The sequence below is a fragment of the Leuciscus leuciscus genome (assembly GCF_965113295.1).
Source record: "Leuciscus leuciscus genome assembly, chromosome: 2".
Lineage (NCBI taxonomy): Eukaryota > Metazoa > Chordata > Actinopteri > Cypriniformes > Leuciscidae > Leuciscus > Leuciscus leuciscus.
Genome location: NC_138726.1, coordinates 53232535 through 53252747, shown reverse-complemented (window position 1 = coordinate 53252747; position 20213 = coordinate 53232535). Strand labels below are relative to the sequence as shown.

General features: G+C 38.4%; 2 protein-coding genes and 1 long non-coding RNA gene across 4 annotated transcripts in view; 1 reads left to right on the top strand and 2 right to left on the bottom strand.

Moving 5' to 3' along the window:
* kdm6ba (lysine (K)-specific demethylase 6B, a) overlaps positions 1–8161 on the bottom strand; it is a 94264-nt gene extending 86103 nt beyond the window's left edge. The window contains exons 1-3 of one of the 2 annotated variants that reach the window (XM_082147702.1): positions 7639–8161; positions 7437–7479; positions 1979–2171 (exon numbers count right to left, since the gene is read on the bottom strand). The gene's annotated coding sequence lies outside the window, so the exon portion shown is untranslated. The remainder of the gene's footprint in view (positions 1–1978; positions 2172–7436; positions 7480–7638) is intronic. The other variant, XM_082147701.1, reaches the window with a different exon arrangement.
* LOC309482674 overlaps positions 1–20213 on the top strand; it is a 460652-nt gene that overhangs the window by 153358 nt on the left and 287081 nt on the right. The window lies entirely within an intron of this gene.
* The window catches only part of dnah2 (dynein, axonemal, heavy chain 2), a 170821-nt gene continuing 162918 nt past the window's right edge, over positions 12311–20213 (bottom strand). Inside the window, exons 85-88 of the mRNA XM_082147655.1 lie at positions 18778–18954; positions 15583–15657; positions 14008–14158; positions 12311–12796 (exon numbers count right to left, since the gene is read on the bottom strand). Coding sequence (XP_082003781.1) covers positions 12642–12796; positions 14008–14158; positions 15583–15657; positions 18778–18954 — 558 coding nt within the window. The 3' untranslated portion in view covers positions 12311–12641. The remainder of the gene's footprint in view (positions 12797–14007; positions 14159–15582; positions 15658–18777; positions 18955–20213) is intronic.

Here is a 20213-nt window from a genome sequence, read left to right as displayed (position 1 = left end):
TATAAAGGTACAAAAAACTATTCTGAGTGTTTTCAAACAGTAATGTAATGAAAAATTGACCATTTGAAGTTTGAAGGGAGTAAAGCCTCTGTTTAGGCTATTAAGGAAATATAATTTTGCCAAAAGAAGAACTTTTATTTTAAATAAATGTTCATTTTAAATCAGCATGTCAGTGTGATATGTTACCATATTATCATGCTTAACACTAAGAATTTGAATAATTGTAATGTGATGATCAGATGCAGATATCTAAATCAGAGAATATCATAGGTTCGGGCGGTTTGCGGGTGGATTATTTATTTTTAACAGTGGATTCGGGTGACTCAAAGTGCACCAGATTAATGAATTTACCTTTAAAATGTACAAAATTTTCTTCCGGGGGAGCATGCCCCCGGACCCCCCTAGAGGTACCAAGTACACAGCTGTCCCCCCCAATGTGTGATTGACAATTTCGCCCTTGGATCATGGCACAACAGTAGCGGAAATAAGACTAAAAGCCATGAGTCTATCCTCAACATCTCCAGTGCTGCACAACAACACCATCATTTACAACACTGAGCCTCCACACACACACACACACACACACACACACGACCCTCATATAACACTCAATTCCTCAAAATCATTGGTTGTCCCATATCACTACTGTTGTTCATGTGATTACTTTTTTGGATTAATTTTTAAGCACCAGAAACATTAATTCCTCTTTTTAAACCACTAAAAATGACACTGAGTGGAATATTACAAGTTGAACAGCATCTAGATCCATCTGTCAATCAATTCCCACAGATAATGTTGACTTGATATAACGCCTACTATGGAAGTCAATGGCTAATGTCAACTGTCTGGTTACCAACATTCTGTAAAATATCATCTTTTGTGTCAACAGAGGAAAAGAAACTCGGGTATACACAGGTTTGGAACAACTTGAGGGAGAGTAAATGATGAAATAATTGACATTTTTGGGTGACTCTCCCTTTAAGGTGGGACTCATTATCTAGGCAGATGGACTGGTTGTGGATTCCTGTGGTTTGCTCCAGTAATCACTGCTTAACGTTTAGTTACATCACATCTATCTTATGTAAAAGTAAAAGTAACCAGTTTACTTTACCTGTTCATGACACAAGTTGAAAAACTGGATATAGTTTGCACAGATAGAGATTAGGCTCATACTGTAATGTTAAATATACTCTTTAGGCTTTTTTAAACAATGTGACAGCTGAATATTTGTAACATTTGACTCTTTTGCTATGTACATAAACTAAAGTTTGGGGTCAGTTCGAATTTTTATTTTTTTATGTTTTAAAGAAATAAATGATTTTATTCATCAAATTAATAAAATATGACAGGAAAGGCATTTATAATGTTACAAAAAATTCCTGTTTTAAATAAATGATCTTCTTTTAAACTTTCTATTTGTCAAAGAATCTTGAAAAAAAATGCATCAAGAAGCTGCACAACTGTTTTTAACATTCATCATAATAATAATAATAAACGTTATTTGAGCAGCAAATCCGCATGATTTCGGAAGGATCATGTGACACTGAAGACTGGAGTAATAATGCTGAAAATTCAGCTTCGCATCACATGAATAAATTCCATTTTACAATCTATTCAAATAGAAAAATAATACTTTGAATAATAATATTTCACAATATTACTGTTTTACTGTATTTATAGCCAGAGTGAACATAAGATATCGTACTGACACACATTTTTGATAGTGTGTTTTTGTTCCGTTTTTACAAAAGCACAGACAGCATGAGATTACAATTATTAAGAAAATAAAATACTTTTATCATTAAATATGATTTTTCAAAATAAAAGTACGCATCTAAATATAGCATCAGGCCACCAACAATTAGTTAATAACATCCTGGCGAAACACTTTCCGGACACACAACAGTGATTAACACAGTGATCTACTTTGTGTATTAAAGCAGACAACTTAATCTTCGACAAGTCCATGCCAACTGACCTCTGACCTCTCAGCCACTCCGCCCACAGATGAATCCAGCCACCCCATTGGTCCACATGAAGTGTGTCTGGATCGTCCTCTCCCATTGGCAGATAAACGGCACTGAGTTTCATTGGATCTGTGATTCACAGGCTCATCCAGACTGACGCTCACGTTGGCCAGCCAAATCTCAGCCATGGTGAAACCGTAAACTCTGGAGAAGAACAACATAATGTTATTGTTAATTATAAAAACCTGAGGACTTCATGAGTCACAATACAACCACAGAAAAGCATAAATTAACATTATAGTCTGCCTTTAGATTGTCACTGGACATCAAGAGGCGACAATACGGCACCAAATTGTGTCTTGTATCAAATTTAATTCATGCTTTTAAATAACTCACTGCACAAAATGTGTAGAGTTCAGCTATTACAGGTATTTAATACTTTCATCTTGCCTCTTGATCATAATTTGAGGATGTACATATCGGCATAGGTCAATCTAGTCTAGAAAACTGTATTTGCAACTTAACCGAAGCGATTTATTGGACGCATAGACTTTGACATGACCAACAAATGTCCTCCTTATTTGGCTATCATAGTTTATTTGCATTATTAAACACTGTATTCCCCGTTGTCCACAACCACATCAGATCGTGTCACATGACCCACTAGTTGAGAACCACTGCACAAGTGTGCAAAACAGACGCAATATTCTTCGTGTAAATCCAAATGCTGTGCTCACATGATCATCAGCACTGGCATGTTTTGTTTGTCTTCCAGAGTTTTCAACAGCGAACACAAAGGAATCTGAACAACGACCTTCATTTTCTGGGCATGTGCTGCCATCTAGTGGAACGAACAACACAGATCTGTTCCTTCAATGGTCATGTGACGTGACATATACCTTCAAAAAGAAATAGTGATGCTGAACTAGGTAGAGCAACGCTTTAAAACGTAGGGACAAGGAGCAGAGGTCAGCTTAAACCTCATATCTGAGCAGAAAAAAAAAAAAAAAAAATGTCTCAATAGTCGCAAGAAATGTCTGTTGTTTCTCTCTAACCCTTTACAGCTCACAATAATGACTTCAGACAACATACATGTGCAATATAAGATGCATATAAAGTGATCAAGTGTCTAATAAGAGACGCATCACATGCATTAGACTAACATGTCAGGTGTTAGAAGGACATGAGAGCGGAGCGACAGATGAACCCTTCTGAGGGAGAGGTTGTTGGATCAGGGAACAGGGATTGTGGCTGGTTTTGGGATGGTTGTTGGATGGAGTTCAGGTGGGCAAGTATCAGTATCAATGCTGTTCAGATGTTCTGATATAAATCGCACCGGGACTGTGCCTTGTAGATGCAAGAGATAGGTTTCGTTTTTTTATGCAAATTTGCCAATATTTAAAAAGTGACCTAGATGGCAGAATCCTCATTTACATTTTTTTCCCCCTTAAATTGTGAAATTCAACAGCACTGCACGACTCCAGATAAAATAGAGATCACAATTCTCCCAACTAGACAATAACATGTAATTTACTAGAGGTTCTGACAAAATGTTAATTGCTGCAGTCTATTTAACATATTTAACTAATTTTTTTATCGTTTTGAATGAATGATTCAATGACTCACTAGTACTTGATTACTGGATGAATCAGCATTTTTGAACGAATCACTTGAATGAACGATTCAATTACAAATCTTTTTTTTTTTGACAGTCACATGTCGCCTCCTACTGGTGTAACTATATAATTGATACAATCAATTGAAGCGCCAAGTCAAAAGGATTTGCCCTGGTCTTCTTTTAATGATTAGTCATGCAGCTCTAGTCTTGCAACTATTATATAGTTAGTATATAATACATCTATAATCTACAGTGCTATGCATAAGTTTAGACACCCATGCTAAAATTGACTAAAAAGAGGAATAAAAAATCTTCTTTTGGAAATTGAACTTAATGCCTTAATTATAAAAATTAGGAAAAATCCAACCTTTAAGGACACCAATTTTCTTTGTGAATGAATAATGTATCGTAAATAAATAAATGTTCTTCCTTAAAATACAATGGAATTAAAATAGCCCCACATCATCACATAGCCTTCACCATACCTAGAGATTGGCATGGTTTTACTTCAGTTAGCCTAATAGCTGGTTTGATTTGCATTGAGAGATGATCTTATGGAAAGTACTCCATGCCAATCTCTAGTTATGGTGAAGGCTATGTGATGATGTGGGGCTATTTTAATTCCAAAGGCCAAGGAAACTTTATCAGGATGCATAGTATCCCGGATCCATGAAGTAACTGGCCTTTAAAAATAAAAATCTGCCTGCCTCTATGGGAATTTAACATAGGGGTGTCCAGACTTATGCACCCTGTATTTTAAGGAAGAACATTTATTTATTTACGATACATTATTCATTCACAAAGAAAATTGGTGTCCTTAAAGGTTGGATTTTTCCTAATTTTTATAATTAAGGCATTAAGTTCAATTTCCAAAAGATGATTTTTTATTCCTCTTTTTAGTCAACTTTAGCATGGGTGTCTAAACTTATGCATAGCACTGTATATATCGAGATCAGTGAGTGGAAACCAAGTCTGTAGTGAATTATAATTAATGATTTTGCAAGTTATTTTAATTTTACATCACAAGGTTTTTATTTTAGCTTTATCTTATTCATCCTATAAGTACCAGTGGTTTAGACTTTATACTGACACCTACAGGCCTGGATGTATGACTGCTGCCCCTCCACAGCAAAGCAGTTTGTTTCTATTTTCTGCCTTCTGCTTCATTCCACACATAATAATGGCTGTTGTTTGTATTCAGTCAGTGCTAGCAGATTGTCACACATTTCTTTTAGTGTGGTGGCTGTGACCTCTGTGTGTTCGTGCTAAGCACTGAAAGTGCTATGTGAAGTTCAGAGTCGGCACAGGGCACACAAACTGAATCTATATTCAAGCTGAGCCACCAGTACGAGTTTTCTAAAGCCACCGTTATTTTAAAGACAGTAGTGGTCAAAATGATTGGCACCCTTGGCAAATATGAAAATTTAACACACTTAAAAAAATAATAATAATCACAAAAACCTAACCTTTCATTGAAAGTAAAACAAATGAAAATGGGGGGAAAATCTCTTTATGGAATGTTTTTCTGTAATTGGCCACAATTGACCCCTCACAGGGAGTTTGATTGACAGGCGATCTGACCAACCATAATCCGCCGAATCTGCCATTTTTGTCCGACAAAGCAGTCAGGAGAGTTAGTAGATTAATGTCGGTGGATTTGAGTGTACTGACGTCTTTCCACGGTTAAAACAATATTCCTTCTGATGTTAATTCATGTTTATTTGATGCTATAAATTAACTAGAAGTTCACGAGCAGCTTTAACTGAGGCTCTACGGCGATCTGTCACGACACATTAAAGAGCCACAAAACGGTATTTGTTGTTTCAATTTATTTTAAAAAAATGACCAAATTTGAAAGTTGAGACTTAGTCTCATATCAAAAGAAACCTGGTCTGTCCTGTCTGTCAGCGCCTCGACAGTGTCCTCTCTGCTCCACGATGTATTTTTCACTGTGTGTGGCAAACATGATGTGTGGCGTGAGAGCGGCGTGGCTTGTCGGACATAGAAACAGTAACTAAAGGGGGCGGGTCTTTGCGAACGGTCAATTAATGGCACCCTTTTATTCAATACTTTTGCTCTGAATCTTCTCCTATAATGCCTGATGAGTTTGGAGAACACCTGACAAGAGATCAGAGATCATTCCTCCATACTGTATCTGTTATGATCCTCCAATTTCCCAAATCCATGTTGAAACTCTTTTCTAAGTTTTTTAATTGGGTTCAGATCAGGGGACTGGGATGGTCATGGCAGAACCTTAATTTTGTGCTCAGAGATCCAATTTTGTGTTGATTTTGATGTTTGTTTCGGATCATTGTCCTGATGGAAGATCCAAACAAGTCCCATAATAAGATTTATAGCAGATGCAGGCAGATTTTTATTTTTATTATCTCTTGCTATTTGATTCCATGATGTCATATATCTGAACAAGATGTCCAGGACCTCCAGCAGAAAAATAGGCCCACAACATCAAAGATCCAGCAGTATATTTAATTGTACATATGGGATAGGGGTTTTGAAATGATATCGTTGCATCGATGCATCACAATGCGGACATGTACAATTCTGCATAGATGCAGTGATAGACCATAATCGATTATAGCCTACTGACATTACTCTGACGTCATTCGTCACATACGCGCTTCTAGCTAGCGTAAAATGGCGGAGGGAGGCGAAACACAAAAGCGAGTAATAAAAAATGCACCCAATATTTTAACATTTGCAATGCGAGTGTGTGTGAGTGTTATTGTTACAAGTTCACCTGACAGTTTCATGCGCTTTTAGTATTTACTAGTGTTTGTTCTAAATGGTCCTGTCGTCTGCTGTGTTCAGACTTAATTTGTGTTTGATGTTTGCTTCATTCAGGAAGTATTTTCTTGGAGCAGATCAAATGAAAAGGGAGTTCGTATACATCTGACTGCTTGTATTCATTGACGAAAATGTAGGCATATGCAGTCATATTGAAAAGTGAGGATGCAACGCATCGTGATACCGAATCAAATCGTGGGACCAGTGACGATTCACACCCCTAATATGGGGTACTTTTTTTTTCTTTTTTTATCTCTGTGTACATTAAACCTATCTGTTGTGTTGGTAGCCAAAAAGCTACTTTTTTGGGGTTTCCATTGAACCCAAGATGTAGTAGTGTCTGGCAAATGAATATGCCTGAGTTTGTTTTTGGCTGAGAGCAGAGGATTTGGACAGTAATAATAGTGTAAATGGTTTAAATATATTTCTAAAATAGCTCTATACATTTCATTATGTGCAAAACTTAATTTGGGGGGATTAACAGCCGCCATGAAAAGCTCTGAGTCTGAGAGGATAAGCTTTAGCGGTGCAGCAGCGCCACCATGCGGTCACACTTAGAAAACACACGAGGGGGAAAAGGGGGCGGCGACGTGTACTCAGCAGAAGAGAGGAAGAGAAAACAGAAGAAAAAAAAATTCAAAAATGTTCTTCCTGGAAAATCTCTCATCCCGCCACAACTTCACCACATGACATTTCCGAAAGAAAAAAACGCGACACCCTTGAGCGCCCATTGCCAGGCCCGAATCTCATTCAGAGACGATCTGACTTTCAATGATTCAACTATGTGAAAACACAGCACGGTTTGATTCACAAGCGTGTATAACAAATGTGAGATTTGCATTCATTATTATTATTGAGAGAGAAAAAAAAAAAAACATGATGGAAATGTACTGTGATATATATCCCTAATAGTATTTCTAAAACAGACGATTACGTAATATTAAACTCCCACAGTCTTCCCGGTTCACATTAACTGTGATCTCACCCGTGTTACTGGGAAAGGGTGGGCAACTTTATCCACCACTCATATGGAAACCTTCACTCACTTTCTGTTTGCAACCAACACCATAATGACTGAATTTCATCAACCTGCAAGGAAATTAAAGGCGGAAATTAATCACGCTTCTGACACGTTTCTTTGCGTTTCACACACGGCAACATCATCGCTATTAGAATACAACAGATGCTCAATCCATATGCAGTGTTTACGTGGTGCATAAAGTCCAGAAAGTGTGTCTTTAACGTTACCTGCTAACGCACGGAGAGTCAAACTGGGATGTGGCTGCTTCTTCTTCTTCTTCTTCTCGCATATCTTCATTGTAAAAATGCATGGTAAAAAAGGCAACTGCGCAGTTGTTTCGCCTCGCGCTGTGAATGAACGCCGCAGCACCTTCATCATGTCATGCACGAGGGGTTTTTGAATCGCACACTGTAAAATGTCGGCGCAGCTGCGTTATGAAACCACTGTAAAAGGAGATGATGTGACACAAACATCAGCGCACAAAATTGTTCCAGAGTCTTCTACCCCAAAAACGCACGCACGCGCGCGCGCATCACGACTCCTCTCTGCTCGCGTCATATGATGGTGGTGGCGCGGCGCGAGACCCTCATGTCCACACACGAGTTTCATCTGAAGGGGATGATGATGATGATGATGATGATGCGCGTCTGGAAATTGCGCAGTTTTTAATCCATTGCAAACGCAGACACTCCCCTCTCTCTCTGTTTCCCTCTGCACTCTTTCGAGCTGCTTCCCCTTCTCTCCTTCTTTCTCCTCCTCCTCCCAAGCTCTCGTTTCCCCCCTCATGCAGGTTTATTTTCGGTGGACGAGTCTCTCTTGGACCCGCACTGCCCCGCCTCCGTTTCTCCGGGACGCACGAGACTCCCAGATTCCTCCACCATCATCATCATCACTCACTCACTCTTTCTCTCTCTCCATCTGAGCAGGGAACAGGGTGTCCGTTTGAGGGATAATGTGGGGCTGGTGGTGTTGATGGGGATGTATTGATTTTCTGTCATCTCTAGTGAATTTAACCCTTGTACTGTCTTCAGGTCTTAGTACTGGAATCAGGGGTTTTGACAAGAGTAGCCTATCTAAACAAACAAAACATTTCGAAAAAATATTTTTTATATAAAGAATTTTGTAAAAAAAAAAAAAAACTATTTAAAACAGTGTTCCACATGGCACGTGTAACAGACACTGTAAAAAAATTGTCACCAAATATTTGACCATTTCTAGCCCCTAATGTTGTGTGTAAGAGTTGAACCTGGGGTATATGTGCAAAAAGGGGGCCAATATTGACTGTGTCTGTCAAAATGGAGATTTGTTTGTGAAATATGAACTTGCGTCGGAACCTGTTACAAAATATATTATAATGAAATGGTGCAAAGAGACAGCCCTGTGTATTTAAATAGCCTAGTGTTACTCAAAGAATATTTAATTTATATAAAAAATACTATTATTACACACACACACATATACATACATACATACATACATACATTTGATATATATATATATAATTATTATTATTATTATTTTTGCATAATACAGTGTTGGACCAAAAATGTTCATTAAGAGTGTTTTTAAACCTGTAATTCCTGGATGGCCAAGTTTATCAAATATATATTTTTCATCAAACTGTGTTTTTGATCAAATAAATGCAGCCTTGGTGAACAGAAGAATCGGTAACAGTTTATTTTGATGGTCCAATTTAGACATTCTACTAACTAGAGTAACTTTGCAACTTCATGTCAACTAACTCTCATTAGGGTATTAGTAGACTGTCTGCTTAATATCTGATAAATTATTTATTGTGATGCTCCACCAACAGACATTATACTGGCCATAAGTAACTTTGCAACTACGTCAACTTATTCTACTAACCTGAACTTAACAGTCTACTAACAGTCTACTAACAGGCCCTACTCTAATGACAGTTAGTTGTCTAAAGTGGACCATCAAAATAAAGTGTAACCAGTTCTTCTGTTCACCAAGGCTGCATTTATTTGATCAAAAATACGGTTCAAATGTAGAGAGAATCGGGACTGATGTCCCTGAATCTTCTTTCAAAATTAATAATAATAATAGACGGGCCAAGTTTATCCAGATTTCTGTCTGTAGAAATAATAGTATTGGTTGCACTTTATTTTACAGTATGTGCACTTACATGTACTTACCCACAGAATGACTGGTTAATATAAGGTAACTGCATGGGTCAAGGTCAGGTTTAGGGGTATGTTCATGGTTAGTACCTAGTCATTACCCAGTTACTGTAATTACTGTAATAAGTACATAGTATGTACATAGGGAACAGGACTGTAAAATAAAGTGCCACCATATAATTTATAAACAAGTTTTCGTACAATACAGTTTGCGACCAGATTTTCTCTCTCTTTTTTATTAGCGTGTCTGCAAACCTGTTGCACTGCAGACAAATATTTTTATTTTATTTTAAATTAATGTGGTAAAAAATGTAATTAAAAGATCAAAGGTGGGTGTAGTTTGTTTCTGTAATGAATGTACTAGTTTTATATGGCATGATGAGAGTGTGTGTGTGTGTATTTTCAGTGTATTCCTCATGGAATGTCCCTGTTCGGTGTTTTACTGCCATAATTGAATACACAGATGGAGGACGTTTGATGCAATACTATACTAGAGAAGAGCTAACTCGATTATGTCGCTTCAAATGTAGCGAGATTCGGGACTGATGTCCCCGAGGGAACCAGATCACTCAAAACGCAAATCCGATTGTCCACTTGTCCTCAGCTGGCACTCCAGGACCAGTATTAAGTTCTCATCTGGTGTCTGAGAGGAGGGTACGGACAGAAATCTGGATAAACTTGGCCTGTCGGAGTCTTACATTGGCTCTCCTGAGCCACTCGCAGCAACAAGTGTCAGATTCATGCGAGTTGTTTCTCCCTCTCACAGTCTCAATGGGTCTGAGGTGGGAACATTGGGGTGATGAATAAACCCTGGGGACTTCATCCTCCATTTCGCGAATCAAAAGATGTCTTTCTCTCCCTTCTTCTTTTTAACTTCCATTTTTTTAAGAAAAAAAAAAAAAAAAAAAATCTGAAGTACTCTAAAAGATTACAATGGCGCCTTGGAGGCCAATTTGAATGTGAATCAGACATGTTGCTATGAGCACCCCAACAACCAGTTAGAGGTACAGAGACACACAGACCTGAGGCTGAATAAAGAGCTCCTTACAGTCCCAGCAAGTCTGGCTCTTTCAGAAGAGGATGGCAGAGTGAATGCAGCTTTACACGGAGGCCACCCTCACTCCCAACTATTCTTCTGTTCCAGTTTCTCTGCTCTCTTGTTCTCTTCTTCCAAGAATTTCCCTCAATCTTATGAGTGTCCTGAGAAGGTCGCCGCTTCTCTCCCCCTCCAGCTCTAAAGAACAAACACAGCCACATGCGTCAATCATCATCAAGGTACAAGCCGACTGCGGGGGGGAAATGTGGTGAATGACCGCAACTGTCAAACTTAAGGGAATAATTCCTGTGGATACAGATGATTTGGTGGCGCGTTTCAACTAATTGGATCATAGTTGCACAATTTTGACAATTTTCTGAAATGACAGAGCCCTCGATTACTGGAAATGTGGCATGTGAACTCAGATTGTCCTAGGCTCTGCGCACAACCGAGTTAGCTGGAAGTGACACAATCCTGGATTGTTCAGTACATTTTTTAATTGTTGTCATTGCAATAATTTGCAACAGGTCTGTAAGTACAAACCTACAAGAAATTAGGATTCTATGCCAAGTGTAATAACAATTCCGTCCAACTTTTTACTTATTACTATTACTTTATGTATTGAAGAATAGCTCTTTGCAGCCTTAAACACACATTATATACACTGCATGGTCAAAAACAAGTCACTGTTTGGATTTAAATAGGCAAATACTTAAGAGTCTATGATTGGTTCATTATTGCTGTGATTATTATGTTTCTAGCATGTTATATATTTGGCAACAGTTCTTCTTACCCTAATTGATGGAGTGTGTAGCTTTCATTTCTTAAACAACCATGTAGGAAGACACATCATGGCCATATTGCAGAATGACAATGTCAGGATTCATCAGGCTCAAACTGTGAAAGAATGGTTGTGAGGAGCATGAAGAATCAGTTTCACACATGAATCGGCTCCTTTGAGTCCAGACCTTAAACTCATTGAAAGTCTTTGGGATGTGCTGGAGGAGACTTTACAGAGTGCTGGACTGGCTGCATTGTCAATACAAGATCTTGACCAAAAACTGGTACCACACACACACACACACACGCGCGCGCACACACACACACGCACACACGCACACACACACACACACACACACACACACACACACACACACACACACACACACACACACACACACACACACACACACACACACACACACACACACACACACACACACACACACACACACACACACACACACACACACACACACGCGCACACACACAGTCTGCTATACTACTAGAAAAGATTACTTGACACTTATACAATTTTTGAGCATAATCTTCTTTCAAAAACAATGGTAGTGTAAATATTATACAGTATATGATGCCAAACTCACACTGTATTGTTGATCATGGTTTTGAATATTGATATATGTGCCCTTTCCTTTAAATGCATATCTATATGACTAGTAAAAGGACGTCAGGAGCATCTTGATGCTATATACCAAAGTCTATCTGAATCAAACAAACGGTCTAGAACTAATTCTAGAAAAGAAAAAAAGGGAAGGTTTCCCTAAAAACTCAAATAGTAGAACATTTTCATGAAAAAATTATTGATTAATAAATAAAATGGCAATGAAGAAAGAAGAACATTCCTGAGATCTAAAAAGTAAAATCATCAACTGTAGCGCCACCTTCGGGTCGATTCTCACAGCCTCTTGCTGATATCCTGTAGGCATGTCCTAAATTTCATGATGATTGGCCAATCTATTGGTTGTTAAAGTATTTTATGTCTCGAAAATCTGCAACATCGCTGAATATAAAAATACTGAGATGTTTTGTCTGCTTTATTAAACACATTTTAATTAATTTACAACTCTGCAAGTTCATAAAACATAACAAATCGCGATGGGTTTTTCAGTATGTGATTTAGCACATATTACATTCTCTTTTTAAATTACATTTACTCACTGTGTAAGAGATAGTGACAAGTGCTTGTCATCTGTTGAACACGCTGTATAAAATAAGAGTGATAATGAAGTGTCAGTGAAAGTGTGAGTGTTTAGCTATCAAGGCTCAAGAGCAGAGCGGTTCCTCTCTTGATCCAGTGATCATAAGGCACAGCTCCAGACTTCAGATCAACGGCCACCACGAATGACGGGCGACCCGTATCACCAGACCGTACGGGGTAGTAGTAGCAGGGACAGGAGTACATATCTGCACACACACACGGTAAAGATATAGTTAAAAAAATTGTTTTAAATTCAGAGGTCACACCACAACTATAACAACAAGGGCACAGAGAAACAAAATCGATGCAATCACTTTCAGAATGATTGCTTTTCCAGCTGATGGACGATAAAAACATCGACAGCCAATCAGAATCCATCCTGCTTTCAGAGCTCGAGCATTTAAAGTGGCACAGATTTTAGAATAAACCGAATGAAATCGTCAGCTGGTGTGGACGCTAATACAGTCATCATTATAGTTATCGTTCTTGGTGTGAATGGGCCATAAAGGGTTAGTTCACCGAAAAATTTAAATTCTGTTATTAATTAATTGTCGTTCCAAACCCGTAAGACTTTCGTCATCTTCAGAACAGAAATTAAGAGCCTGGTTTCTCCCAAGGTTTTTCCTCCATTCTGTCACCTGATGGAGTTTTGGTTCATCGCCACTGTTCTGGCATTGATCTGCCTGCACTGACACTATTATATGAGAACTGAACTGAGCTGGACAATGACATCACAGTTTACTCCAGAGCGGCTATATATATATATATATATATATATATAAAAATGAACTAAATTAATAACTTTTTTAAAAACAAAAATGAAACATCACTGAACTTACTTAAGCTGGACTGTGATGCTATTTTCTTCTGGAAACAAACTTTTTTGCATTATTTTCCTGTTATTTCTGTAAAGCTGCTTTGAAACAATCTGTTTTGTAAAAAGCACTATATAAATAAATGTGACTTGACTTGACTTTGAAGCTTCAAAAAGTTCATAAAGTGATCATAAAGCTAATCCATATGAATTGAGCTGTTTTGTCCAAATTTTCTGAAGAGTCTCGATCGCTTTATGATGAACAGATTACATTTTTTATTTCACATCTAAACATTGAACAGCGAACATAAACAGAAGCTCAACCGAACCTGCTTGACGCACGAGAACAAACCTCATTGGTTCTTGCTGAAGCTCAAACGTGATGCGTAACATGAGAATGAACAATCTTTTGATTCACTTTTTGAAGTGTCAAAGTGGTAGTTGCGTAGGGACAGAAATCTCTCAGATTTCCTCCCGAAAAATCTTCATTTGTGTTCTGAAGATGAACGAAAGTCTTACAGGTTTAGAACGACATGAGGGTGAGTAACTAATGACAGAATTAACATTTTTGGGTGAACTATCCCTTTAAGATAGTGTACTCACTCTTGGCGACCCTCTTGCGGCTCTCCACGGGTTTGAAGTGGATGGTGGGCATGGGACAGACCAGCTGCATGGGCTCTGCCTCCACCAGACTGGCAGCTTTCTTATCCCAGCCTGCCCCCTCCAGATACAGCCCCTGGATGAGCACCCCATCCTGGAGGAGAGGGGGACAAGAGGTCGAGAGCAAAACAAAGTCATTGAGAGAGAGAGAGAGCATGAAGGAGTCTACAGTGCAAGAATTTAACTTGGAAACGAGACATAAGGGCTTTCACACTGCGCTTAACCCCGGGTTATCGTTGTTCTAAACACCGCTTTGCTTTTACCCCGCGTTATGAAGCCCTGCTCCACATTGCAGTGCCAAACTTGTACAGTGTGAAGGTAGAAATTCAGCGTTTGAGAGAAAAAAAACGTCAAATGCTGACAGAAACCGTGACAATTTGAGTAAAGAAGAGACCATTTCATTTCCTTTTCCTTTATGGTCCGAAATGTCCATTCAGTATAAACTCGATAGTACAGTCGGCAATACAAGGATGAGCAATGCTAGAGCTTTTATAACAGGTCATATATTACATGTGGAGCTCAACAGTCTTTTGCTGCACATCAGAAGTATATTCTTTGGTTTTACTTGTGATGAATGATAAAGGGACTTTGGACTTTATGTTTCCTCATGTTTACACTCCTGTGAAACTAGAAGTCATGGCTGGACAATTTCATGTTCTTAGTCACCCTGGTGTGCTCAAAAATACACATAGATGAATGAGAATGTACTTCAGAGATATTTTACTCATAAGAATTTCTAGGGGTGCCAATAATTGTGGCCAACATGCATTGGAGAAAAACATTTATTTAATAATGTGATCCCAGCACTTTTAATGGTTTTACTTTTAATTAAAGGTTAACATTTAGTGATTTTTTTTTTTTTTAATGAAAGATCAAAAGGATAAACAATGCAGCTTTATTTTCACTGCTGCCGTTGCTCATATTTACCAAGGGTGGCAATATTAGTGAAGGGCACTGTACATACAGTAACACTTACTAATAACTTCAACTTATAACATAAAGAATCATTATGTAATGTAAACCTATTAGTTAAATGCATTTAAATAGTTATTAATTTAATTACAGTTTGACATGCACTACACCACTGAAAAGTTTGGGGTCAGTAAGATTTCTTTTTAAATAACATTAATACTGTAATTCAGCAAGGATGTAAAGACATTTATAATGTTACAAGATATTTCTTTTACAAATAAATGCTGTTCTTTTTAACTTCTATCAAAGAATCCTGAAAAAATTTATCATGGTTTTTACAAAAATATTAATCAGTGCGACCACTTTCAACACCAATAATCAGAAATGTTTCTTGAGCAGCAAATCAGCATAATAGAGTGATTTCTGAAGGATCATGTGACACTGAAGCCTGAGAGAGAGAGCGAGAGAGAGAGAGAGAGAGAGAGAGAGAGAGAGAGAGAGAGAGAGAGAGAGAGAGAGAGAGAGAGAGAGAGAGAGAGAGAGAGAGATATGCAAATGTCAGGTGCATCAGCCCCTAATGGACAGAGGATGGCAGCAGTTACTCACCTTGGGAGGGAACAGCAGATTGTTGTCATCCACAGTGGTGACCGTGAACTCCCAGGATAGAGTGTCTACAGACACCTGCATAGAACACACACACAACACTGCTATCAGCATCTCCTCTCCACACACACACACACAGTTCCACAACTGCCAAGATATGCCCCCTCTGAGTGTATCCTCAGTTCTTACTGGCCACCTGTCGGTGTGTGGGGACATTACACATTAGGACATTTGTTTTTCAGTCCATTTGCTGCAGAATTGGCTGCCCTGAAGCGTCGCAGGTGTCTCTTGATCATCAGACGCAGCTCATTTTGCTGGCGCGCTCCTTAAGGAACTGAGCGGCTGAGCAGAGTGTGTGAAACTCCTGTCTGCAGATCTCAAAAGGAATCGAGAATAAACATCATCACTGGGGCATTACAGGGGTAATGGAGCAGGATCGCGCTGCGGCCCATGCAGAATGTCAGTGGATGTAATGCGGTAAAGATGCGTTACTGTGCATGTTTCTCAAATTAATTACAGACCGTTGATGTGGTGTGATTGAAAACCGTATGTTTAAAAAATATATAGTTTTGTGATGTTCTCACTTTCGAGGTTTGAAATCGTAATTAGGAAGTGACATTGATTTTGTTCAGAATAAAATGAGCACGTGAGGCAATTCTCTTTCACTCCTTTTGAATTCCCAAGAAGCTAGTGCACGAAAATGAAGTGCAAAGGACAGACATTATGTGTGTAATTGTTGCTTTATCTGTGTATTTTATCATTCTTGTGTTTCCACGGAGAATAATGGGAACTGGAGCTTAGTCACACACTTAAGTTGCTTTTCCACTGTCAGGACAAACCTGTCTCATTGCTTAACCGCTCCATTCCGTGCCGATCCGGCCCAGCCGCTACGGATAAGGTTTCATTTTCCACTGTGGAGTTGATAACGGAGCTCTTTGGAATCTAATACAAATGCGTCAGTCGTTGCCTTGATAACACAAGAGTTTACAGACGGCATGAGATGTAAATAGCGACCACGTTATGGAACATGATTGATATTTCTTTTAATTTTATTATTAACTTGTGTTTACGTTTCTGAAATTGCACGCTTGGCCAGTTACAGAGAAACTGGTAACAGGAAACAGACAAGTGACCAATCCTGAGATTTCCGGGCAGTCTACAGTAGATTTAGTCGACTAGAATCTAATGGGTTTAGATAAATTGTAATGCATCAATTAAAGGGATAGTTCACTTTGAAATTAATTTTTGGTATGTTTTAGCTTACCTCAAAGGCATCCAAGATGTAGGTGTCTTTTTTTTCCGCAGTAGTTTCAATTTTGATATTTTTAGGTCAAACCGTTCTTGTCTGTCAGTCATATAATGCAGGTCTATGGTCATTATCTCAAAACACAAGCACAGAGTCCAAATTAAAACAATTCCCCGTCGTCCAAATTAAACAATTCCCCATCGTAAGTACACATTGATGGCCTAAGACACGAAACGAGCGGTTTGTGTGAGAAAACGAACAGTATTTATATTGTTTTTACCTCTTGAACACAGCCACGTCCAAATGTTCTGATCTGACGTGTACGCAGACTGGTGCATAGATATATACACTAGATGTCGCCTTAAAGACATTCGTTCCAATGAACTGCCGTAGACAAGGTGACATCTAGTGTGTATATAATGACCATAGACCTGCATTATATGACTGACAGACAAGAACGGTTTGACCTAAAAATATCAAAATTGAAACTACTGCGGAAAAAAAGACACCTACATCTTGGATGCCCTTGAGGTAAGCTAAAACATACCAAAAATTAATTTCAAAGTGAACCATCCCTTTAAGCATTTCTCTAAAATTTCCAAACTCATTTTATACTCCAGGAGAAAACATCTATTAACCTGTTAATATGAATGAGATTAAGGTTTGAACATGCAATACAGACACAGATTTATCTGCTGGAACATATAGTATGTCTGTATTTATCTTAAAATTAAATAAAACCTCTTCATTCTTTCAAGCAGACATATTTATTTGTATAAATTAAATATAGATTAATCCTTATTGAAACCATTAATGTTATTCAGTAAAGAACATTGAGTGTTTTTCTCTTTTTATTTGATTAACATTAATGATGGACAGCAGCAGGTTTATTAGGCTACTGTCACTTTAAGGCCGAATGCACGGATCCAATACACTGATCCGATAATCTCTCACATCCATATCCGATATTCTCCCAACTGGTTACGTTCACATAAGACATAACTGATATTTTGACATAATTTTATGTCATTTTATGTATTTGTCCAAGTGTGAAAGAGAGCTTAATTCAGTACTGGTGCGCTGAGAGGCGGAATTGAGCTGAATTGAATCAAACTCTTTTGCGTCGTCACGCTTTCTCACATTTATCCAGTTCTGATTGGATCTCATTTCGAATCGTTCCTCCCTAACATTTTTCGTCTCGTTTTTATTCATTGACCAAAAAAGTCAATAGATTTTCGTCATAGTTTTTGTCATTCAAAACAGTTTTTTAAATTTTTTTTATATTTAGTTCATCTCGTTTGTCGGTGAAATAATGTCGTTGACCAAAATTATGATGTAAATTATTTGTCAACGAAATAAACACTATGTTAAACCCCACTGAATTTCATTACATGGACAAAAACAGTTCAAACATTCTTCAAAAAATATTGTCTTTTGTGTTCCGCAAAAGAAAGTCAGTCGTACAGGTTTGGAACAACATGAGGGAAAGTAGATGACAGCATTTTCATTTTTGGGTGAATTATTCCATTAACTTGGAATAATCTGAAAGACAGGGCTTCAAGAAAACCCAGAGTTTCTAACTGATGAATATATATTTTAGTCAACTGATGGTTACACTGCCGTTCAAAGATCTGGGATTCTTTTAAATGTTTTTGAAAGAAGTCTCTTCTCTTATTCAGGATTCTTTGATTAAAAGAAAGTTTAATAGAACAGAAAATTGTACCAATGTTTGACCAATTGAATGTGTCCTTGCTGAATGAAAGTATTCATTTCTTGAACAACAACATCAAACGTTTGAACGGTCGTGTATCTTTGACTGAGCACTCTCTAGTGTGCGTGACGGTTTAAAAGGACACTAAAGAGTCTTCACCACGTGTGTTTGACGTCCTGCATATGTGAATATGTATGAGCCACATGGTGTGTTGTCGAGCTTGTGTGTGTGCGCGTCTCACGTTGTTCTGTCGTGCAGAGCTCTGTAGTACGGCGGTGAGGAAGCCTGTTGGGAAGGTAAATCCAGACAGCCAGAAGCGGACAGGGGGGTGAGCGGTTTCTGCCCAGCGAGCGAACTGCTCCACGCGCTGGCACAGGTCCCGTGTCCACGACGCCAAGGGCTTCAGAGACGGGTACGCCTGAGGAGAGAGAGCGTTACTGAAGCCAGTCTTGTTGAGTGGTGTAATTAATGATCGTACTGTTCTGTAACAGTATTTGCTCAGAGCAGGAATTTGACATCAGATGAATGGAATCTATTAAAGGGCAAAACATCAACTTCAAACGGCACAAAATAGCTTAGTGACATCTATCTCCGCTTACAGTACGGCCTTTCATTGCGCATTGTGTAATTCAGAGTTCAGTTTATGAGAACTGCCACTCAAGGCCATTGAGGAGGACACAAAGGAAGAGTTTCTGTTGGTTTGGATGAGATGCATTACTGTCTGTCATGAATGTCTTGAGTGACTGAACCACAGAATGCTTAAAAGACATTTAAACAAATCTTACAAATCGAGCAATTAAACTAACATAAATCTGACAGTGCAGAACAGTATGGTCCAATGTTTTCAGGAATTCTTGGGGCCGAGGAAATTATTCAGCCTTCAGTGTTATTTTTGGTGTTCAAAGAACAAAGATATTTGGATTTAAAAAAAATAATAAAATAAAAAAATCAAACGTGAGCATGGCTTGTGCCAAAGGAATTTGCATTTCAAACGCAATGGCTGCCACACAGCACTAGGAAAATACTCATGATTAGTTTCATTTCACACTGTGCCATAAAAAAACCTTCATGCATTTAGGTTCTCGCTGGCATGAAAATGAGAGCGTTTTGAGATATTTCTAGGCGGAATAAATGCTGTCGCTTTTACCCTTTGAAACGGAGACAAAAAGTCATATAAGCGAGGATAAAAGGTTGCGAGTATCCGCTGATGTTTGAATCTGATCTAGCACTCAAGAGCAGACTCAGACCCAAACTCTCCAGCCACCCACACACCAAATGGAAGATGTGCATGAAAATTAGGTGCCCTAAATAATCAACCAAACCCTTGGTGCCACAATGCAGCTCAGAGGCGGTATAAATGTATTTAAAAATGAATCACAATCGTGGGAACAAGTGTATGAGGCCCACTGTTGATCTTCATAACTAGGCGTTTAAAGACAAATCTGCTGAAGTGCCCACATTTCAGCACCACTGAACAACGACTGGGAGGGAAAAAAAGAATATAGACATATTAGAAAAAAAAAACCCTTATTGACATTGAGTCAAAGACATCACGGGCACAGAAATTGATGAATGGCGCAAAAATTTATTTGCTTTTATTAACATAATGCTGTGCTTTCCACATGATTGCTTGAACTCCTGAGCTTTCGTTAATTGAAATACGACTGAAATAAAGCT